This window comes from Botrytis byssoidea (genome assembly GCF_014898295.1).
Source record: "Botrytis byssoidea strain MUCL 94 chromosome Unknown BBYS_005, whole genome shotgun sequence".
In the NCBI taxonomy this organism is placed as follows: Eukaryota; Fungi; Ascomycota; class Leotiomycetes; order Helotiales; family Sclerotiniaceae; genus Botrytis; species Botrytis byssoidea.
The window spans coordinates 216019-240159 of record NW_024065846.1 but is presented as its reverse complement, the minus strand read 5'-3'; the positions used below and the strand labels follow the sequence as shown (position 1 = coordinate 240159).

At 43.1% G+C, this 24141-nt stretch overlaps 6 protein-coding genes across 6 annotated transcripts; all 6 read right to left on the bottom strand.

Annotated features, from left to right (window-relative positions):
- Positions 1 to 1759: 1759 nt before the first annotated feature.
- On the bottom strand, positions 1760 to 3202 carry EAE97_002888 (uncharacterized protein; the record flags this gene model as incomplete). Its single annotated transcript, XM_038873400.1, has 3 exons — positions 1760 to 1973; positions 2045 to 2991; positions 3104 to 3202. The coding sequence occupies 3 exons, from the start codon at positions 3200 to 3202 to the stop codon at positions 1760 to 1762; spliced, it is 1260 nt and encodes a 419-aa protein (XP_038735263.1).
- Positions 3203 to 4305: 1103 nt separating this feature from the next.
- On the bottom strand, positions 4306 to 7129 carry EAE97_002887 (uncharacterized protein). The gene is made up of 2 exons (XM_038873399.1): positions 6492 to 7129; positions 4306 to 6428 (listed from the first exon to the last, which is right to left on the bottom strand). Exons 1-2 carry the CDS (start codon positions 6997 to 6999, stop codon positions 4393 to 4395), a joined length of 2544 nt encoding a protein of 847 aa, XP_038735262.1. The 5' UTR covers positions 7000 to 7129; the 3' UTR covers positions 4306 to 4392.
- Positions 7130 to 7638: 509 nt separating this feature from the next.
- EAE97_002886 (uncharacterized protein) lies at positions 7639 to 8151 on the bottom strand (the record flags this gene model as incomplete). The annotated part of the gene is made up of 1 exon (XM_038873398.1): positions 7639 to 8151. The coding sequence occupies one exon, from the start codon at positions 8149 to 8151 to the stop codon at positions 7639 to 7641; it is 513 nt and encodes a 170-aa protein (XP_038735261.1).
- A 2520-nt stretch (positions 8152 to 10671) lies between these two features.
- Positions 10672 to 14143, bottom strand: EAE97_002885 (uncharacterized protein). Its single transcript, XM_038873397.1, has 5 exons — positions 13651 to 14143; positions 13114 to 13595; positions 12064 to 12953; positions 11284 to 11608; positions 10672 to 11228 (listed from the first exon to the last, which is right to left on the bottom strand). Exons 2-5 carry the CDS (start codon positions 13271 to 13273, stop codon positions 11107 to 11109), a joined length of 1497 nt encoding a protein of 498 aa, XP_038735260.1. The 5' UTR covers positions 13274 to 13595; positions 13651 to 14143; the 3' UTR covers positions 10672 to 11106.
- Positions 14144 to 16696: 2553 nt separating this feature from the next.
- Positions 16697 to 20072, bottom strand: EAE97_002884 (uncharacterized protein; the record flags this gene model as incomplete). Its single annotated transcript, XM_038873396.1, has 3 exons — positions 16697 to 17337; positions 17384 to 19649; positions 19731 to 20072. 3 exons carry the CDS (start codon positions 20070 to 20072, stop codon positions 16697 to 16699), a joined length of 3249 nt encoding a protein of 1082 aa, XP_038735259.1.
- Positions 20073 to 20462: 390 nt separating this feature from the next.
- EAE97_002883 (uncharacterized protein) lies at positions 20463 to 23848 on the bottom strand. Its single transcript, XM_038873395.1, has 2 exons — positions 22718 to 23848; positions 20463 to 22654 (listed from the first exon to the last, which is right to left on the bottom strand). Exons 1-2 carry the CDS (start codon positions 23612 to 23614, stop codon positions 21500 to 21502), a joined length of 2052 nt encoding a protein of 683 aa, XP_038735258.1. The 5' UTR covers positions 23615 to 23848; the 3' UTR covers positions 20463 to 21499.
- Positions 23849 to 24141: the final 293 nt, after the last annotated feature.

Sequence of the window (24141 nt, the reverse complement as noted above, 5' to 3'; positions counted from 1 at the left end):
TAAGCGGAGATGAAGGGGTATTTGTTTTTAGGTAACAATCAATTGGCCCCAGGCTCCTACAAAATCAGCAAACCAGCATACATACCAGGCATCAAATCAAGATCAAAATATAAACAATGAATTAAATCCATGTCATTTCCTGAAGCCTCGACCCACGCGCTTATTTCAAACAGGATATACTCCGTTCAAAAACTTGGTCATTGGTCGTTGATTTCATCGCGAAATTTCCATTTCCATTTCCAGCCCGGCCCAGATATCATCATGATCATACCATATTTCTTTTAACTTCATATTCATTGGATACAGCGCGTTAAGCTAGATCTCGAATATCCACTCTCTGAATCCTACTGCTTTTTTAATCTCACAGAATAGGTCTACCTAAGTATTCCTTGAACTATCCATCTCTGAACTTTTTACTTTCCAACCTCCTCCCAAGCAATTTGTGACGAAAGATGAACATACAATATGTAGGTACCCTGTGACATTACGGATAACGGCCACCATTGCCGGTAGGTATATTATCATCAATAACTATTGCGGCCAAGTGAGCGCTTCAAACGCGAGTTGGAACATTGCGTGCGGCCAACTCAGCGTATCGGCTCGTGCTCCGTTCGGGGAAATTCACATGGAAGAAGGGAAGGACTTGATACGGGAAGCCCGTCAAACTCATTATCATCCATGAAAGTTGTGGAGTAGGTACCCTTTGACATATTGCATTCGGGGTACCTTCGGATTCTTGGTGTAACATATTATGTGCAAGTGCACAAGGAATATCCAGCTTGGCACTTCTTCGGATTCGTAAAGACTCCCACGAAAATTTCGCCCTTGCCTCCAACTACGCGAAAGCATATTTTCTAGATAGGCAACAAATTAATTTCAGCAAGTTTGAAATATGGAATTTTGATGGATCCATCGCAGCGCTTAAGACCAGGCATTGGGCATTGGGAAATGTGTTTGATGGAAATTAGGAAGCCTTAACAATTGGGCACAGAAAACAAGGACGCCTTAAGCAGTGGAGACTGTCAAACCGCCTCCTGCCCCGACTTATTCTACAGGAACGATGTATGCATAAGGTTATTATGGGAAAGCAAGGACTCCTAAGCAGACTGCAGTAAAAATCTGCTAATCGCCTCCTCCCCCACTCACCCTATAGGAAAAGTTTTGTATGTGGAAGAAAAATAAGGAAGCCTGACACAGTCCACAACCATCGTGTCCACAATTGCCGCACATTTGCCAGTTTGAGTGTGGGTCCGATTCAGCATTTCCAAAAGTTTCTCTGCAAGGCAGAACCGTTTACCCCATGGAAAACTATCTTCGAGATGGGAATGATGGGGGGTGGGGCAAAGTGTTTGAGAATGGGAGATGGAAAACGTTTTGTCGATTTTGATAGCAAAGTTGGGCACTGCTCAAACATCCAAAAACATAAACCACGAAAAAAAAAAGCTATATGTGATATCTTTTCTAATAAACGTGTCATAAAACTATACTTTCATAGACAGAAAATGGAAAATCGCGCAGCTATATGATAATTTCGTTCCCCCAATCCCATGATTGAATCATCAATCCTTGAGGTCTAAACGTGTTTTGTGAAACCATGCTTTCATAAAAAGAGAGGGAAAACCATGCAATCATATGCTCATTCAACCACCATACCTCGCTCACAATTCCTAGATGCAACTACCGAGTTCCTCGCATTCTACATCCAAGTGGCTCTTGCTGAGTCTTAATCGGTAGCAGCGAAGAACTATGCTCAGGTAGCCTAGGATGATGCAGTGTCCATCTCATCACCATCCGAATCTCTCATTACCTCATCGAGTGCCTCACTACTTCCACTAACGCTTTCCGGTCCTTTTCGAAAATTTGATAGGAGCTCCATATCCTTGGGGATTTCCTTTTGAACCACGAACCCATTGCTCGTCATGACTCTCGTGACTGTCTGCAAAGCAGTCTCTACGATTCCAGATTGGCCTTGACTTTTGTTAAGCGCCTTTAGCAGGTAGGTTGCCTCTGCCAGAAAGGACGAAGCAATCTGTACTCAACAAACACATTTGCTTCCGTGATTAGCTTCTTTAATGTGAGTAAATCGGTAGTAAGGAATTTCTCAAATCCGGGCCAAAGCGAAGTCATTTCCTTGATCATAGTCTCTGCATCATCCTCATCAAAATCATCATGCTTGTTGTCAAGAAATGCCCTCAAAGCTGTGTTTGATGGAGCGTGCACGTCCTTGGGGTTCTCGACTGCTTGCTCCATGATAAGCAATGCTTCCTGAAGATGCCATGGTTCCAGTAACACCGGATATGAGGTCAGATGGTGGCGAATACCGTTCCTGAGTGATAGAACAGGGTCTACTACTACTTTAGTAGTATCTCGAGATGTTGCTTGTCGCTCTTGTGTTGTCGAAATCGCTGCTAGTGGTGCAATCCGAATACCTTCTTTAGCAGCCAGCTTGTTCCATTTTGCAGATCTCCTATCCCTTGTTGTCGAACCATCACGATACCTAGCTAAATAGAACACCTTTGATTGTGAAACGATCGTTGGGAGACAGAGATCATTTGGTGCAGGCTTCTCCATGATGAGAGCGTACAAATTCGTTCTTCTCGATCCACTCTCCTCGTCTTCTAATATCTCTGGGGTTACTACCAGATATGGAGCCATTGAACCAACCAAGTCAGCTTTGTTGCCGTCTCCAGCCTTTGTACCGACGGTACCTCCTTTCTTTACCGTTGGACATTTCTTCTCGATAGCAGCTGGCAGGTTAAGAAACGTAATTCCGACGATCAAATACTTTTGAACCTCAGCGGCTTCCATCGAAAGCCCCTTTTCTCGCAAACTCAAACCCAAAGAAGCTCTGTGGGTCACAAATCCCTCCTTTTGCAAACTCTCCACGATTGTTTTGAAGTTTTTCGAACACGGTGGATGCGCAATTATGAATGTGACGCCGTTGGAGAGATCTTCAGGCCTGGAGACATGCCATCCGGTAGTAGTGAAGACCTACTCTGCCATTTGATGTTCTGTTGTCTTTGATGATCTCGTCGCCATCTAGAGTATATCAGCACCAATAATGGATGTAAATCGATGCTAGTGGTCTGGAGTGTTTACTCACCTTGAAGGGGGGAATGTTACCGAAGCTTTTGATTCTCTGGTCTAAAATAGGATCAAGGTCAGCTCCGAAGTCCTTGGAGAAGATAGAAGTAGTTTGCATCTTAAATTCGTTCAACTTGAGATGGAAGTGTATCAGATCATGAGGTTCTTTTTTTGGAAAGTAAGAGAGTATAAGGTGAGAGAGTATAAGGTGAGAATAGAAGGTGGGTTAAATCAAACGTGAACTGAAAGGGAAGGAGGAGGTATGTTTACAGATGCGGAGAATGGAATCATCTTTTGCGGTTCATGACCGACAGGTATTCACTGAATATGCTTGAAGCTGAGACTTGACTTCTTCTCCTCCATACCATCCCCCTGTTTTCACTCGGACCACTTTCCTTCATAGCATTACTTCCCCTCAACTTGCAACTTCACCATTGTCCTATTCTTTTGCAGTATTGAGACGCACTCAGGCCCCAGCTATAACCATGCAGAGGAGTTCATCCAGAATCCTAGACTTAGCATTGCTCTGTTAGGAAGCGGAGATAAAGAAACGGTATATATATACAATACACGCGAGACCAGCTACCGACAATGATCTCTTAACAGAATGCTCCATCGGTGCTACCGATATTAACGTATTACAGAATTACGCTGCAGAGCCCGGAGACCCTGCGAAGTTTCTAGATAGTCTCGATAGGCGATGATTCAGGGGATACTGGCAGTGATAACATGATGATATATATCGGGAGATGAAGGATATTTAGAATAGTTAATGAGATCAATGAGGACAATTATATCATTTGGGACAATCATATAAAATAGAACAATTAAATCAAACTAAATAATCATATCAGCTAAAACAATCATATAAAATAAAACAATTAGATTATATAGAAAAATTATATCAACCGAAATAATCACATCAGTTGAAATAGTTATATTAAGTAGAACAATTAGATCATAGAGAATAATTAGATCAAGTGGAATAATCATGTCAGCCGAAACAATCAAGTCAATTGGAACAATCATCGGACTGTGAAAAGGATATGGGAAGCGGAAGGCCATAAGGAGTTTCCCTTTTGTATCTACACTTCTACTCCCACGCCCACTTTCTGGTATGAGAGCGCTAAAACAACGCGAGCGTTGGCTTAAAAATGATGTGAAGAATGCACTATGTCTTAACCGATTCAATTAACCGAGTGTGTAGCGTCGGGTTGCAAAATTCATAGTCTTCATAGTTGATTTGGTTGTGATCGAGAGTATTCGGGAACTTCAAGCTTTTCAATATATACTAGAAATCTCACCTGTTCAAATGATAACTATCTGCTCGAATCCATCTTCTCTTTTCTTAAACCCATTTGCTAACGCCTGTCCTTGACCATCATTGGCTCGCGTAAACGGATATGACCCCAATTCCATGAGCAATTTATTTTGTCGATAACTACTCGTAACGCTCCCGAAATTTCCACTTCCGACCCTTCTGTATACTTTCTCTCCCGGATTGACGAATTTACCATCATCGCCAATTTGATCTGAAGCATCCACCTCAACGAGGAAGATGCATTGACATGACACAGTGCTATCGAATGATATTAGCAGCGGCATCCATACCAAGCTTCTGATGCCCGTATTCCAACTAATAATCTCATATGCCTCTACCGTATCCCCGGTAAACCATATACCTTGTCCCGTGTTTTCGTCAATAAGCTGAACACTTTTTTCCCAAGCATTCCAACTCGGTGCTCTCTTGTAAGCTGCCTTTACACGATTTAAACGTCCACGTAATCTCACCCATCCCGCTTTAACAAGACCAAAGAGATACTCTGTTTCAAGTGCCACATCTGCGACTATTGCATTGGCTAGTGCGAATTGTTTAAGACCAGGGGTTTCTTCATATTTTGGACTGACGCCGGATGCAGTGATGGTATAATTATGTATTGGTGCCTCGACACTGGCCCAACTCCAACTTGGAGCTACGTACTCCGGGTCTCCAACTCGCTTTCTTGGCGGTGTGGTTCGTCCATCTACGTTGACCCAAGTCAGTTGATGCACAACGTTGAAATCATATAGTCCCGCGAGATATTTCAGTGGCATCATTGCGCCCAGTTCTTGAGCGATGGATGAAATGGCAATGAGTTTATCAATGCTATTTGTCAATTTGCAACGTGTGTATGCTGCTACGGTGGATTGCCAGGTTCTTTCGAAATCTTTTAGTACCCGTAATAGGTGCTCTTCAGAAGGAGGGTTCAATGTAGCCGTTTCTCGTACAAAGTGTAATGTTCTTCGTAAACTTGACCCTTCAACACCAGACCATTCGGGTTGTTCTCCACCAGAGTGTTCATCACAGGCCCAATACACACTGTTCTTTGAAAAAGCGAGAGTTCGTCGAGCAAGATTGCGCTCTTGATATACCCATGCTCGTGTGTATAAAGGTGCATTCGATACAGTATTGCCTGGTATATCAGAGGTGAAGTTCCACAAAAGCCTTGCTACGCCACTAAGTAATAAGCAGTCGTCATTATCGGCGTTCTTTTGTCCAAGATCATGGCCAAGGATAGATGCAAAAGAAGTCCGAAATCCAAACTCAGCTCGTGGATCTCGATATTCATTGATAAAACCGTCATAGTCAGATGAAGTGGACAGAGCCGCAATGTTTAACCATGCAAACTTGTAAACATCTCTCATCATAGCGCTCTGCTCTTGCCAATCTTCAAGGCTGTCCTGAATAATACATAAGCTATCAATCCAGATATACTGAAATCCTAGCGCTACACAGACAATTATTGCATGCCTGAAGGTGAGTGGAAGATCATCGAGTGGCACGTCAACTCGCCAAAGGGCAAGATTTGATTCAGTGAGCACCTCTCCAGCACGACCACCAAGCGGAGCAGAAGGATCCGGCGATGGACCCCAAGAATGAGAGAGGGAAGCATATTCTAAACCCATCCATCCAGGAAGAAAGTCAGCAGGATCAGATCTGACTACCAAACGTGCACTGATATCACAATATCCAGGCTCAGAGTCGTCTCGAGTAATTTTAAGTAGGCGATCTGGAAACCAATGTGTTTCCGGCTCATATTGATCATCACCACCCTTACTAAATATCTTGCGACACTTTGTATGGGAGTTTGCACAAGTACTCAACCATGACTTTACCCTGCCCATTGTTGTACCGCTAAGTGTTGAACAGATAGCAGCGTATTCAGGTTGAATAATGCCAGTATCTTGCACTGTGGGATCCTGGAAATCCAGTGGTACAATAACAGGGTAATCATGGGACATTTCCTCGGAGGCCGGTATATGTACAGTATCATTCTCCGCACTGGGGTAGACCTTAAAGCCACCTGATCATACGTTAAATCACTATGCTGCCACGGGTTTTCATAGATTTCGTTGTAGATACATACCAATTCCCCATGAAAGCCCGCTCTTGTGTTTTGTGGAAACAAGGACACTAAGACATCTATTCGGAATATCTATGCTTCCCGCCCAAGTTAAACTCCAGTCCTCATAAGGTGCATCTCGCAAGGAATGTTCAAATGATGCATGTGCTTGCATTGCATCAAAAAGAATTTTGATCTTTGCACATATAACGCAATTCTCATCTAATGGATCCTCCTCGGGATAATCCTTAGGATTTATCCATAGACTTGTGTATGTCGGTCGAAAATCGCGTACTCGCATAGATGGAGAGTGCACAATCTGAAGTTTATCATGCTTTGTTCCATCTCCATATAATTTTATCATATGTGACAGTAGGGTGAGACATCGTGCACATATTGATCGAGTTCCGTTCCCCGCCGGATGAGGCGGAGGGAAAGACAAAGTTGGATATAAATCCTTAGGAGATTCCACAGGCGTTGCTTCTTTGATTGACAGCTTTTCCAGCGTAGAATTCAAAAGCCGAGATAACATGTTCAAGAGAAATACTTACATTATTGTGCTGGAATTGTAGTATTGTCCTTATTAGCATTGCAGCATTTCAGCTCCGCTTGGCGCCCAGCTCCTTCGATCAGGCAGACCACGTACATTGTATGGTAAGAAAGTGATAAACGGAGATGCATTACACGGGCCATCATAAACTCTTTACATTTCATTGCAATTGTGCTTATTAGAAAGGTCCTAGGTCAGAGAGACGAAGGCATATACTAAGCTAGATTAGGTATAGCCACATTTCTCCAAGCAATTGCCGAGGTTGTCTCCTCTTGTCAACGTCAATATCCCGAGTCCTCCTCACTGCTCCCATATACTTCCATAGTTGGAATTCATTTACATTCTATCCGACTACATATCGTCAAAAATTAACCATTAGATCGTCATTCATGTGTCAGGATCGATTCTTCCCCGAGACGACTTCGATCCCGTCTTTCATTTCTCCAAGGTCAATTTCATTTCTCTCCAACCTTTCGGTTCAATATCTAGTTCATTCAACTCACATTCGGGACTCACATTCAAATATTCAAAATTAATTAGGTACAATATCTATCTATTAAGGAAAATAACAAATTCCATCTCTCGCAGTCAAAGAGGTCCGGTGTGATTGGTCCAGCCAATCTAATCATGCCCTCTTCTCAACATGTCGAGTCTGGGCCAGAACGGTGATTCCTCTGCGTCCAAGTCTGGATCGCAGAAGAATCCCTGCACGTCAAAAGTGTCATCGTCGTCGTACTGAATTTGTCCTGCCATCAAACCTTCCATGACTGTCTCATGATCTTGATCATCTTCGTCTGAGAGTGCTGAAACTTCTGAGACATCGGACATGTTCCCATCATCTAGGTCACGTTCATCTTCCGAAATGTCGTCAACTGCAACAGTCTCGCTGTCCTTTTCCGTCTTCTGCTCATCCTCGCTTGAGTCCGAGACTTCGAAGACAGATATCTGCTCTTCGCAATCGACGCATGGAGATTCAGCTATGATCTCGTTGTTGAGTTTTCTGTAGTTTTTACAAAAGAAAGCGTTTCGGCGGACAGGGTAGCAATTGGCTTCACAGTGGAACGCCTCGTAGCTAGTCTTCTGCTTGCTGTCGCAAGTGGGGCAAACCTCAATGGTGCAGATCCAGTTACACATGATGTGGTTGGTAAGTTGACCTGGTGTTTTCTTGGTTGGTTTGAGTTGTTGTTGTAGGGTTTGGAGTGTTAATCAAAGGAGTGATGATTTGATGAGAATTTAGAAGTATAGAATCCGCCAGATTTATACCTCATGGTAGAGGGTTGTTCTGATCCCATTCTGTTTCTCTCCTTCACCTATCTATTTGCTCCGGATACCTAAGAACGAAGATTTAACACAAGGTACTTCCACGCCTTCACGAAATGAATCTTTATAGCACCCAATTCCCAGTTCAGACTATAAATAAAGCGATTGTTCTTCACAATGAAACAACATAAAGAAATTCTCTAGGCCTTTGAGCAATATTTCAATGTCTAAGAACATTACCAAACGTTGTTTGTCTTCTTTGTAGTTCCAACCCTGAACTTCATAATCTGCTTTCTTTGTTACGTTCCAGTACAAAAGCTTTGCAGCGAACAACCACATTGTTCACATCTTGTTTAAAAGGTATCGAGATTCACCAAATACATACAGGAACCACAAATACTATCGAAATTCAGTCACCGCCATATCAAATATAAATACCCAAATTATCTTTCCGAATCTCATTATACTTAGCATAATAGCTGCAACCAAAATCATGTGTACCATCACCCACACCCACCATGATTGTTCCCACATAACCAAATACACTCATAGCTGTTCTCTCCAATTGAAAAACAAATCCCACAAAGTCAGATCTTCATGCCCAAAAGCCTCCGGGAAATCAAGACTATGGAGTTTAAACAGCTGTGCAAGATGCAAAAGAGTAGCGACGGCGAAGGGAAACAAAGCTATAAAGATCAAGGAAACCAAATGGAGCAAGATATATCGAGAACCTAAAGGAGGATGGAAGGTAGTTGATTGGCCCGGAGGAAAAACTACGGGTAGGTATGTAGAGGATACGGATTGTACTCCTAGTCCGACGACGAGGAGCTCTTGGTTGTCGGATATTTGGAGGTATTGAGTTTAACGAAGACATTCAACTGATTTCGGACATTCAAACAAATTCAAACATTTAGATTAATTCGGACATTACACTAAGTTCAGATATTCAACCAAATTGAAAATCAAACTGAATTTAGAGATTAAGATGGACTGAGATATCCAACTGACTTTAGACATTCAAGTAAATTCAGACAAGAAACTGAATTCAAACACCTGCAACGCTCATCTACAATGCTTCCTTACGGTGTACACTTCTCATCTCCAATATCGGTACTCATAAAATAAGTATGAATACCACTCAGTATCCCCCGAATCGGTTCGAACATAACACAACGAACTTCAAATTCTATGCCGTGTAACTAAGTTTCTCTCACCTTGACTACTACGAGTTCCAACGTTCCCTCCCCTCGACATCATCATCCAAACCATCCTCCCTCCCCCAATTCCAAACCAGTCACCAAAACACCACATTCAAAATTCGCTGTCAGCACACCTACACCTACACCTATACCACCTACCTATGCTACCTCAACACTGCAATAATTCGAGACCATCCCTCTACCAGGAGTCGCTCCCACTTGTCTGTCTATTTATGGAGAAGGAAAAACAAAGCAAATAATTGATTCACTACAAGTATCAGAAGTCGACTGAGTTAGTGTATCCAAGGCCATAATTTTTGTCTCACCGCCTTTAATTTGCCAGCAATCAGATCATTCTGCCCATCGAACATAATCCTTGATTTCAAAAGCGGTGAGACGAAAATCAGGACACGCATATCATGATAACTATTTATCCCAATATGATTGGTGACCCATAGTTAGGTGGAGCATTCATCGTATACCACGAACAGCCAGCCACCCACAACCGTCAGGTTAATTACACCCCACATATCCATTCCCCATATCATCTTTCCCTCCTTCCTCTCTCTCTCCCTCCAAAAAATTCCTCCCAAATCTCCCAAAACCTTCAACCAAAAAAAGCAAAAAGCTAATGAACCTGCCCGGGGTCGAACCGGGGACCTGCTGCGATCTCAAGTAATCCGAACTCGGATTAGCGTGTAAAGCAGACGTGATAACCACTACACCACAAGTCCTTGTTGTTTGTTATGATAACTTCGCGTTGTTTTAAAATATACCCAAATTTGAAAACCAATTGAAGAGCTTGAGAAGTGGAGGATTTTGTCGAGTGTGGGGTCGAGTTTGGGATTTGGATGGTCTGTGCATATGTGCTTGACGCAACGAGTGACTGATGGAGGTGAGGCATAGTAAATAAAGTAGAGGGAGATGGACAAATAGATGAAATAGAATTGGGAGATCATATCTATGGATATATAACTTCTGGACTTTTAATTAAAGATCAATCTCTTGATATCTGTATTCAAGCTTGCCAGTTATATAAAGTCAATCCTCCAAGTTTCGACAGTTTGTAGCATTTATATTTAACATAAGTTTTGATTCGTCCCGCATGTAGACATCTCAGAGGAAGAACTGAACTTCAGAAAAATCATTCTTACCATCTGATCAAAAACCTGAGAACAACGAAAAAGTTCTGTAAACCATATGATGAATTGTTATTAAAATAGCTAGGTATCAGTTTATGTACAAAGAAACAAAGCGATAATAGTATCCTAAAATAGATCCAATCCTTTAAACTCCTGGTGTATTATCATTCAAAACTCCATCCATACTGTGCAATAAACGCAGTAAGTGCAATGAATAGCAGAAAAAAACAAAAAAAACAAAACATGCCGGTCGTATCATCAGATACTGAAGGACCAACTTTCGCGTTGAATCGTAAAATCGAAACTTATCATCAGATAGTCCTCATAGTCCTAGGTAGTTCGTTCGAGTCTGGTATGCCGCTTAGTTTGACCATCGCGCTCCCGAATAGATATCATCCCAAACTTAATTCAGTCATCTAGACCATCTTCAAGATATCACAGAGGTCTTATCCTTCCTTCATATTATGTTCCTCCATATAATTTTCCAGCTATTGATTTACATAGCTGTCAATATCTACTCTATGAAAGAAAGAGATATGCCCGAAGGGTACCCAGTGCTGTGCCAACACGTCTGGGGATATCATTATCAGCTCCGTTTCGATATATTTTGCTATTAACAGTCAGTAAGAATCCCTATACAATTGCTGGAGAAAGGAAACAAATACGATTTTTATATCCTTGATTGGCAATTTGACCGCGACTCCTCACGATTCTTGCACCAGGCCAATCCTTCTCGCCATAACGAACTAGCCCCTTGTCACTAATATCATCAGCGACCCATGTAATTTCCCCTCGAGGTATATTTGGATCTCCAGTCAATTTAATAGCGCATAGAGAACCTGTGGGAGTTCGTGCTTGTCTTTTTCTTGCTTCCCACGCTTCGTGCGATTCGCCTCTTAACTTCGATATATTTGGTTCGTCCTGTTTCTGAGTTCCATCTCGTTGATCTAATAGTAGATATTCGCAACCATGACCTGAGTAGTCCCCGACCTAAAGTTGTGATTTGAATCAGCAGGTGAATTTGAGATCCTGATTTGGTCATGATCAGTTGAACCCGGGTTGTTTAATTAGTAGGCTGGTGTGGCGTCTCTCAGTTCTGCAAAGTTATAAATCTCTGAGAGTGGTTTGATTTTTCAAGTGAGTTTTGTTCTAATTGAATTCAGTGTCCTAGACAAATCGAACGTGCGAAAAAAGATCAGAAACCTTTGAGATATCCTTTACCCAGATATCCGGACTGTTGAAGACCTTGCTAATTTCTTCGTTGATTGTACATAATGTAAGTCATATCGTGTAGATTTCAACAGCCTTGGAAAGGTCATGAATGTACAGAAGGGATATAAAATTGAGAGCCTTTGGTAAACAGGCAAAGTTTCCGTTGAACTTCTCGATGAGAGCTCAGATTTAAGTGAATTGAGGAAGCGAGTATAAAATGAGAGCAAACTTACAAAGATACCTCTATAAGGCTTGTCCTCTGTGGGTGTATACAATTCAAAATCAAGAGTCGAATATGTTTGGATTTGATCTCCTATTTGTACCAGACCATTCATTTCCATCCAGCCTCTAATTCGAAATGATTTCTCATTGATCTGAGAACGACTCTCGGGTCGACCCCATGTAGCTGTACATGAATTATCGAAAATGGTAGGACGATCTGCTCGAAATTTTGCTGGAATCTTTGGCGGTGGCCATTTATTCGCTTGCGGCCTGTTGGGCTGATTACCTACTAACAATTTTGATAGCAAGAACCTAGAAGGACATTCCCGACTAGAATTTCCGCGATCGACCACTTTTAGCGGTACCTCGCCCTTGAGCCTGCGTTCAGCATGACCCGTATCTGATAGGGACCGGTGCGAATAAGAATGGAGGTCTAGTTGCTGAGGACAAGTAGCTAAATGCGTTCTGGGGTCAAAGCAATGAATCACGACTGACGTATCATCCTTCCATGTACAAAATTGAGGTGTTGATCTTTGGGTTAGAAGTCTGTATAATCCGATAGAGCCATTCTCAGGGTTGTATTTAGAAATCATAAGCTGCCCGTAGTAATCAGAATCGCCAAACCATAGTTTGTTCTTGGTCAGGAACCAGTGAGGATCATGAGATTGGTAAAGTTTCTTAAAAGACTCGCATGGAAAAGGAGAATTAAGCTTGATACCGGGGACATTTTCTTGTACGAGGTGCCGCCAAAGTGAATCAGTTTCTGTGATATCATACAATATCTTGCACGACTTGCCCAGATTTATCAGATCGCATGGCGAAAGATAGGAAGAAACTTGGCGAAGTATCTCAACCGGAAGGCGGGCTAGCCTGAGCTGGATTTCAATGGGGGGTTTGATGCCTAATGGAAGGATTGCTATCAGCCGTGATTCTTTCAGATGCATACAGTAATTGGGACTTATGCTTAAGTACAAGGCCTTGTCATTTCCATCAAGCGAAAAAACACAGCTCGAAAGCCAAGAACACCAAGCAAATACAATGCAACAAAGAAAGATACGTACCCGGAAATGCCGCATTTTTGGATTGAGATAATTCAGAGGATAGTGCTTCCTGGGAAGAGAAGAAACTGCTCATATCCGGACTTTCCACTGCCTCGACTAACTGTACAGTCGATTCGATGCCGGGATCCAACCCACCATGCAAGTATTTTTCGTTCTCCATTTGATAGATCCTCTGTTAAACGAAAGAAAGCTCGTTTGATCTGCTCTATCGAGAAGGCCCTCTAACTTGGAAGGTGGAGCAGATATTAAAGAGGACGAAGGGGGAATGTTTGTGTCCTTATGACCAGACCGAGATAGACTGGGTACAATGTTGTAGATTGTTCAATCAGATATGGTTGGGTACGATGGGATTGATATCTTCTTTTGAAAATGTCTTCCTTAACGTCTTTTTCGATGATGATGATATCTTAATTGATCATTTGATAATGCTCGCAAGCTTTTCATCTGTTTAGTTTCACTGTGATATCTCTTGGACGGTAAGACTGAATGATCAATTAGAATGATCAGAATTCTTGGAATTGGACTGCCGTTACTCACACTATACGGTGAAAATGGTGTACGGTGTATGTATGGATGGTTGGTGGGCTTCCTATTTCAGATGTGAATCGGAAATATTCGTCGGTTGTTGTTTCAATGCACTAGATGAGAAAGCTTGATTATTGCGATCTACACAGTTAGCGTAGTTTACAGCAGGACAACAAGGTAATTTAGCCTTCGGCCGATGGGATGTATTTATGAAGTTTAAAGAAGAAAGAAATATATTTGTTTTTTCGTGAAGGAGATAATAGGTCAAGAGATCGAAGAGAATTATTGAAACGACTACTTGTACAGGTGTTGAGGTATTATTAGTCAATGACTGGAAGTCAAAACGATCACAATATAATTTTAAGCTCACCGGTGGCGGCTCAAAAGGTTACTAACTTTACCTCCCTCTAGCGAGAGAGAGATGATAAGTGATGATAAGTGATGAAGGGGTAAAAATGAGGAAGTTGAATATCTACAGCCGAACTCTGAATCCATGAAAATAATTTGGAGACGAGAATGATAATAAGCTACATATTGTTTAATTCTTCTGGGTTCAAGAATTCTCCAAAAAAGGGAAGTGTCACATCGGTTCGGTATCGCGATGATATCCCGTGATAAATGATGACAAGACTTCTAGGTTGCAACTTTCTCTAACATATCATTTGTTCACACCATAGACGGCTTGATTGAATTTGCTTGGAATTGAACTAAGATATCAATTATAGATCAATTACCAAGCCATTTCATCGCTTACAATCACAATCACCATGATGATTGATAATCGAAGCTACAACCGCACGTTTTCTTGTCAACATCGGACCATCGTTCCTTCCTGTATGTCAGTTCAGCAAAGTACGCAATCTCATGCCAATCATGTATTAGTATTGACGAAGCCATCGAATCTCATGTCTGCCATGTCAATCATCACTCAATTTCATCCCCTCCACCAATAATTGCGTCTACCAGGTCAGAGTTTTCCATCTAGTGCCCAACCTTTTCCAACCTTCTACAATTAAATCAAGTAACTCCGATGTCGCCTCCCTTCCTCATTCTTTCCACTCATCCAGAAACTATTCCCCATCCTTCAATCTATCCCTGTCAACCCAGCATGCGATGTCTTCACCGTGCCACCCTTACTAGCCCGCCCAAGCGCTTCCGGAAGGTGCGTGGAGAAAGTCGTGATATTGTTCCTCGTGGCATGGCTAGGATCTATATGTATATTGGAGGTACTGGGTAGGTGGATAGTATCTCTAGATAGTACCAACAATTGTACTATGAGTTAAATAGGAAGGCAAGATTTCGTTGAGATACAAGGTGTACGAATGCAACAGTATACTCGTAGGTCTAGATGAAACTTGAGCATCGATTGTTAGTTATGAACTGTGTGCGGAGTATGATAGAACAAACTCCCACTCTCGAACTCAAAAGTTACCTTTTCCCTAAAGAGATTCGTCATTCATGATCTGAATAGAAAACACACTTTGATATCCCGGCATTGAACATTACCGGTAGGTTCGGAGAGATATGAGATGAAGTTATACATACATCCGAGATACCTACAATCAATCTACCATCAATCTACCAAGATAGATCCTAATTAACACGCGAATACCACTCTTGGAAGTGAACTATTAATCCATATAAAATAAGCTTAGATCTCTACACACGTGTTAACGAACTGCCGATAAAGTCCCTTGGTATCCAGATAAACATGGGGAATCCCCAGCCCACTCCAGTCCAGTGACATTCAAATATGGCAACAGCAAACGAACGTAACGTTGGTTACGAAATGGTCTATTCGATCCCCACCAGTATGGGTACTACCACCTACCTAATGTTATCATCGAATATGCGATAACAAATATATTGATCAATTTATGAGATATACATGAATACATATATTATACATCTGTTCCAAGTGAGTTCTCCACACCTCACAACCCATCACACCACGCGCGCCATATCCTCCTCAAAAATCAACCCAATCGGAATCGCTAGCCCAACAAATACCCGTGCTGTATGCAACGCTGCCGCGATAAAACCAGTTTATCATCTTGTGGCATGTACATCGGGATTGGGAGTTGCATACTTTTTGGCCACACGAGTATAATGATCACATCATATAACATACATACATACATACATACTACATATATCCACTTTCAAACTCCACTTCACCACGCCATGTCTTCCTCAAACCCAAACTCAAATCCATCCAGCTTTCTCCCCGCGCCGACTAAACGAGCAGCCCGATCGATCACGAAAGGTGCAACAAAATCTGATACATTCATATTAATCGAGATAACATGGCTGGGCACGGTATGGCAGTGTAGAAGCCAACATTGTCTCTCCCCAAGCCAAGCAACCTCACAGATTACTGGAAGATGAATTCTGTGCAAGGGTCAATTGGATGCCGTAGGATCACAAGTACGCAATCATACAAATTCTCCTCATTCCTCATTCCTCATTCCTGCTATCCCATACACACAGTTCTTCCATCATCTATACCCAGAAGGGGACAATCGATGTTCTATCTGCTTTACCTTTGATAAGTCTCACTATATCTACTACTAAAGCTTCACCAAGAGGAACACTCGCCATTCACTAAAATCGAGATATTGCTTTAATTACCTACCTACCATTACAGCTCATTGGAAGTTTCAAATTTTAAATGGGTGGTTGTGATTGTAGAGATGAATGAATAGGTTACATGGATTATTGCTTGGAGTAGTGGTAGTATTGTACACTGGTCACTGATTATTTAAAAGGGTGGAGTTCAGATGCTCATATTGATGCGAAGGACGAATAATGGGGGATGAAGTGTAAGAGAAGATTCCATATGAACAATCTTGCTTTGATTTGTAAACCTTGATATCTCACGCATTTACGCGCTTTTCTGCCCGAAAATCGGGATTCCCTTGGTGACCATTCTGTTCAAACATGCCCAAGATATAACTTCAGAAAAAAGAAAACTCCTTCGCTCCATTGTTATCAATAAGGTTCCTCCGAACCACCGACGCGTGCATGCCAACCCACAAGTAAATGCAACTTATCACCATTAATCCACGTATCTAGGACCATCATCCTGCCAATTACCTGCTGGAGTATCCGCAGCATAAGCACCCGGTGTAGGGGCACCTGCATAATATCCTGGTCCAGGTGTAGGAGCATCCATAGCTTGAGGTGTAGGAGCACCCCAATAACCCGGAGCTGGTGTTGGCGCCGAATAAGCCCCGGGAGTTGGAGCGTTCATTGCAGCTGGTGTGGGAGCAGAATATCCACCTGGGGTTGGTGCATTCATTGCAGCTGGTGTAGGTGCCGATAAAGGACCACCAGGGGTTGGAGCATCGTAGGCTGTTCCCCAATTATTGTTATTGGATTGGCCGGAGTTCCAGTTGTCGTTTGAATTATTTGGTTGATAGGCTGGAGTCTTCGAACCCCATGCATCTCCAGCATTGCCACTACCGCCATACGCGGGTGTTTTGGATCCGTAGTTATCTGATAGGCCATAGGCTGGGGTTTTAGCACCAGATGACCAAGCAGGTGTTCTATTGCCACCTCCATAGGCTGTCCGACTACCATCATTTGCGGCATAAACAGTTCGGGATCCATCGTTCGACCAACCAGGTGTTCGCCCACCATCAGTAGGACCAGACTTCCAGGCAGGCGTTCGTCCACCTTGGGCACCACCATGAGGAGCTAAAGATGTTAGTAAATGTTTGCGAATAAGATAGAATCAACTTACTTCTTCCCCAAGCTGGAGTGCGCTCAGGAAGACCACCTGGCATTGGTGTTCGTCCACCAGCACCAGAGTCCCAACCTGGTCCAGGAGTTGCACCTCCATACCCACCACGACCTCTTGGAGCCCCTCCTCCTCTACCACCACCAGGACCACCTCTGAAACCATTTGGATCTACCGATGCCCCACTTATCTTGTCCTTGAATCCAAGGCAGTCTTTTGGCACACTGATTACCTTGCTCTTGGTGTGTAATTCTACTCTTGCATGGGTGTCTGTGGTATCTTTAACAATACCGAGTAATCCCTTGTATGGACCTTTGCGGATTGTAACAGTCTGTCCGATAGATTTATCACGACCAAATGATTTAGGTGGAAGCATTTGACCGTTACTCTTGGGGTTGAGCTTCATTGCCGGGTTCATAGAGCTAAGATCCGGTGACGCCGCATTTTCAGTGATGCGTCCTCCCTTGGCAGAGACACTTTGGACGCTGGTAGTTCGCGCCACAAATATACCAGCGTTCTCGCTCAGTTCGGAACTCTTCAAGAAGAGATAGGATCGATGAATATGTAGAATTCTGCCAGACCTAGACTCTCCCCCAAATTCTTTCACGGTATCCTCCATCTTGATCTCAGCACCGTTACGATCTGTCGCCACCGCGTTCCTGCGCTTTTCGAGCTTATTGGAAATCTGAGATGGAATGACTGTCCTATTAGATCCATTCTGGTCAAGAACAACAAGCGATTCGCGATCAACTTTGATGATACAAGCTACAGTAGATGGGTCTAGTTGAACTAAATCCCAAAGCTCGTACTTTCCTAACGCACCACTCCCACCAGAATCGCTTGCTTCCCGAAGATCTTTGCTGAAAACAGTGATTTCATTATTGTTTTGATCACTTAACAAAGTGACACGATCCTCAATAATCTTGACGACCATACCAACTTCATCTCTAAACCTACTGCCGCCAATCACTTTGACGTGATCACCCTCACGGAAACGCTTGCGTAGACCCTTGATAGGAATTTCGATAGTTTGACCCCTTAATGCTCCTTCGGACACAGCCATTGTGACAATATCACCAGTGACAGAAACTGCTTTACCAACAACACCCTTTTGTTCCCCTTCGTAAACCTCAATGACGTCGCCGGGTAAATAAGAGGCATTGGCTGTGCTTGCTTTCAAGCTTGCAGCGAGAGCATTTAAATCCAAATTTTCGGTTCCATCTTCGGCACCAGAAGCAAATCTTGTGACTTCTTCGAGGGTTGGATTAACGTCTTTAGTGATAAGCGCCTGGATTTTGACCTCCTTCTCGCAATATCCATTAATATATTCTTCATTGAAGTAATTCCATGTTTTCGTATCCGGTCGACCTTGCAGATGTTTTGCATGTCGTTTCTTAGCTTCGGCTTCACTGAAGAGTCTCTGGGGTGGACGTGGTCCGGCTACTGGGCGCTTTCTTTTCCCGTCCGCTCCTACACTAGTATCCTCATGAAGACCATAGTCGAGACGAGGTACATATCTGACACGGAGTTCGAGACCGGTATCAGTGACTTCCAAAACTTGCGCAAGATCACCCGCATATTTCGCTGGGCGCCTAAGTCGTACATAGGCTCCAACCTCTACAGTTGGACTCTTCGTAACTCTGAGAAGGTCTGGCATTTCCTTGATCTCAACCAGCATCATTTTAGTTCGAGGGTAGACATTCATAAGGCCATCCATAGCAGTTAAAATATCGGCCTGTCGCTGGGCTTCAACATAAATGAAACCCTTCATTGTAGATTGCGTTCCACCACGTTCAAAAGCGCAAGTGATCGCAAGTTCCTCTTTGGTACCAGCTCTCTCTTCTATGCGCTTCATAATAGAGAAAACGGCCTCTCTTTCCTTTCCTTCTTTACATCGTACGGCCCAAATACTAGGATCGTCAACACTAGGAAGTAAAAGACGCTTTGGAACGACCGCTGAGTCTCCGGTGCCTCTTGATGATCGACCCTTGTTCGCATATCGTTGTCGTAGAATCTCTGCTTGCTTTTCCGCATCAAGACTCGCCTCCATTTCGCGTCTTCTATCTAAATCTCGGTGACGCCTGTCATCTGTCTCACCACCATCTGGAAGGTCTGCCATATCATCTGGGTGTGTGTCTGCAATGAAAGTGTGATTCATTTCGTTCAATTCATCCTCGTCATCCTCATTCTCATCCTCATCTTCATCTACTTCGGCTTCGACATCAAGGAAAACATTGCGACGGTCTCTGCGGCGCTTGCGGCGGTGTCCCTACGCTTCGCGGTTAGAGAAAATGTCGCTCACTGCATTGTGGGCGAACAGGAATTGTTCATGCAGCTCAGAAATGCTTACCGTAATTTCCTCCTCGTCATCCTCTTCTTCTTCTTCTTCCTCATCGTCATCATCATTAGCACCTCCACCAATGTCTTCTCCCTCGCCTTCATCATCTTCATCTTCATCGTCGTCTTGAGCACCACCCGACCCGTGTTTTCTACCACTTGATGGGGCTGCTTCATCGTCGGAGCCGTCGTCATCGCCGACTTGATGACGCGAAGCTTCGTTTTGTCTTTGCGCGCTGGTTGTGTTGTTTCCTTCATCTTCGTTGTCTGAAAGATCCGCAGGTTGGGGATTGAAATTGTCGTCCTCTTCGTCGCTTTCATCAAAGGAATTATTCAATAAATTCGAGGTAGACATTTTAATACAAAGGTTGAAAGGAGAAAATGTGCATTCGAAGAGGGAAATGATAGGTATTTGTAGATTTTTTTCAAAAGACAAATCTCAAGGCCAATGGATAAGTATATAAGGCAAGGCAAGCTAACCTTTGTTCAAAATGGCCTCAGCCTTCCGACCAGTAGTGGGACTAACTTATCTAGGCATAACCCCGAATTACCTAAGCCAATGAGACTCGAGCCAGTGTACTGCTCGAAGACTTAGGTTGTACAGTTCTTTTTCAAAATCTTATTCAATACAACTCATTGTAGTGGAGAATTGTATTGGAATGAATTATTCGAGGGAAACCTGATTATAAAATAAAAGGGAATCAACTACATTTTGACGTTTTTGGGAGGAGAGAGGGAGTAGATGCAAGAGGTTATTGATATTCTACTAAGTAATTAGCACTGTTATTGGCTGATGAATTGAACAATTTCTTATGCCCATCGTTATATCTTTATTTATTGAGGACTTAGGTACTACTAGGTATTCAAACCCGACTGAAGGGAACTCGTGAAACCTCTCCTAGAGATGATTGTTGTATCTTAAATTGTGTGTGCAAGTTGAGTTGATAGGATGTTATAAATTTATGCTGCTGATCTCACTGACACCCGACTTATTTTCCTCTGATCCTGAATTGAACTATACAAAAAGACTCGATATTCCAATAAAAAGCTCTCTTTACACACTGGGATCTCAGTCCTTCTTTGTTGCATCTCTAAGGATGTACCATCAGTTCATCCATATACTCTCAACCAATCTACGCTGGCGTTTGAATCTTCTTTCAACTCCAAGACCTGCATCCTGTTATGATAAAAAATCGATGATTTTTGCTCCCAGTCTTGAATCCAATCACCAGGGACTACACGGCATTGCGAGCTCATGGATTCAGCTTATTCCCACGCTCACAATTCTCATGGGCTTGTGGTAGATACTAGAATCTCAGAATTTTCGCAGGACCACCATTCATATACATGGACTTGAGTTGCCTGGTACCGTGTTTCAATGCGGAAAGGTAGTCGATACTTGCCAAGTAAGCATATTGATGACAAGGAAGTTGATCTAAATTCTTGATCAAAGTGGAGCTTGTCAGGCTACTCATAACTGAGGATGCTGTAGAGGATGCAGGGCTTTAGTTATAATCATGTCGGACAATCGTGTGTGTATATTGTAACATCAGGCGAACATTTAGCTGTTGAAATTTCAGTTTTGGCCATACGAGTTACTCGTAATTGTAAATTTAAGTGACCAGCCACCTCACTCCTATCATACATAATCTCCGATGAGTATAAAATCATGAATACTCGAATATTGTAGATGCAATCTCCAGGAAACCGAACTCCAGGCTTTGACATGCGATAATGCTATGCTCCTTTCTAATAGCCGACCTGAAAGCTCATCGTAATTCATCACAGTTTCACACCCCAGATACCCCTTCCTCCACTTACTCCGAGCCAATCGCCGTTCTCATTATTATTCAAGTTGCTTCGCGGTGCCCAACTGATATTTCCCACTTCGTAATCACATTGCCAACTGGCAGTGGGTCCTCGAGAATTATCAGATACTGGTGCACCATTCATGCTAGGACCAACAAGAGGGGCATTGTTTGGACTCAGTAGGTCCCAAATAAGAACCAAAGAATCATCAGCTCCAGAAGCAAGGGTACCTCTCCTATTTGGAGACCATTCTATGCAGTTTATGGATGAGGAATGCCCCTGAAGTTCAAGGAGTGCTTGTCCAGGCTGTCTAACATCCAGAATACGAATAATGTTGGAATCTTGTGAGAATGTAGCGAGTAGATGGGTATCATGTGGCGACGCTGCTAGTCGTAGTAAAGGGGGTGCATAGGACATAGTTTGCTGGGCTAAAGTTGGACTTATTCTGCCACCTCCAGGACTCGTATCTATGAGTGCAATTAGTAAAGGCTTAACACTGGCTTCATAAATCGTACCTTTATCATCCTTTGTAGTTGGCTCATAGATGATGGTACTGTGCTCTAGACTCCGGAGGTCGAACATTCTCACACTTCCATCAGCTCCACAGCTAACAAAAACATCCACGCTGTTTGCGCAAAATCTGACATCGAAGACTTCTTTGTCATGTGCAATCAGTTGTGTCTTGGCAGTCAATGTGGGAATATCCCATATAGTGCATGTCGTATCTATGCTTGAAGTAATGATTAAACTAGGCGAGACAGTGTTCCAATCCAAGGAGGTCAGAGGTGCAGTATGTTCTGGTGTTTTTGAATTAGAAAGTAAGGCTAGTGGCGTAAGTTTGCTGGGAGGTAGGTCTCGACCGGAATTAGAAGTACGACCTCCGATGGTGTTGTTTGCCGATGCGACTGGAGTTTCAGATGGGAGCGACCACAACCTCAAATGGTCACCCGAAGTAGCTAGTAGATCCGTAGATTGCTTTTGCGATGATGGTGGTTCCCATAGGAGCCTAGTGACAGGATATGAATGTGTGGCTTCGGCAACCTTTGTGAATTCAAGTCCATATTTTGGGGCTCCAGGTACATAGGATTCAGACTGGGTGGGAACGATATGGGAATCAAGAATTTGAATCTATTAATTAATGTCAGCACTGATTTATCTGCTCAAGGCTCAAAGTGAAATCAATGAACTTACAAAGTTATGCCCGTCTTCTAGATAACTTCCTATTGCGATCTTCCCGGCATCGTTGTTTTGCGCTGGCCATTTGCACCAGTCAAATGCATATAGAGCCCACGGCGCGAGGTAATTGCTGTTGGTAGGTGTTGCGCTGGTGCCATCATACGAATATGGATTGGCTCCAGGTAAGCCTTCGGCAAGTGTTGAATCGGTACGCGGCCGAATGTCTGCAAGCCCGAGAGGAGTATTGGATACAGTTCTTTGAGAGCCTTGTGGTGTATATTTTTGTGTATTTTGCTCAGATCCGCCCGGTGTGGCTGCTTGAAATGTTGCAAAACCTTGACTATCAAATCCTGCCGCTGGGCTAGATCGAGTGTAATTGTGCGAAAGGCCTGTGGATCGTGAGGGGGTTGAATATTGATCTTGCGATATCGTGGGTATAGAAGGGGCTGTATTTGTCGAAGTCACACCTGGTCTTCCTGGTTGAAGAGTACCTGGCAGTGGTGCTGCATTTGAATATTGGGATGAATCGGGAGTGCCTTGCTCTAAAGTCATACGTGGACCACTTGCACCGTAATCTCTTGGAGATAAAGCACCTCGTTGCGCAGACATGTTTGAATGTAGCTCGTCGGCGTGTCGAGCTCGCCTTGGTGTTTCGTATTGTTGAGACTGTTGATTCATTGATGTGGTGTTGGAAGTGGTCGTCATGGAAGAATTTGGATGGGGTAAACCATATGTTGTTGGTGGTGGTGCAGATTGTCCTGTGGCAGAGCTAGACAATGAAGGCATACCAAAACTACCTAGATTTGCTGCGGCTTGTAATATACCTCCCGAAGTCGAATTTCCTGGTAACGCATTTTGTTGTGATGATGACGAACGAGAGTTTGAGTGAATATTAAAAGAATCGAAAGGCATGGCGCAGGCGCAGGGAATAAATTACCTATTCAATGTCAAATGTTAGACAATTGAGTGGCTGCTTCCTCCCTTCCCCTACATTCAACAACGAAAGTGGCAGTACCAGTAGGTAGTAGTAATAGCAATAATGACAATCCTAAGACTGACTGACTGATTGACTGCCCAATCTGATGGAGTTTCGGGATGAGAAAGTGGGAGAATTAAGGTTGGAAGTTATATCATTGGTATGAAAGTATGGAGGGACCCAGTGAGGTATGTACTTTGTAAGGTTATGGTGGCATGGCTGATGGGGCTTTTGATTTGATTAGGCCATTAGCAGCCAAAGTTTATGGCATTGGTGGACACAACAAGAGCCTAACATACATCCATCACATCTGATAAAACTGGCTAAAAATTACCCCTCGAAGCCTGTATTGACTGATGGAGTGAGTACCGGTAATTGAGTAATTGACTTACCTAGGTATTTTGTTTGTTTGCATTCAACTCATGAATGCATTCACAAGCTACCCACACAAACATTCCTCTTC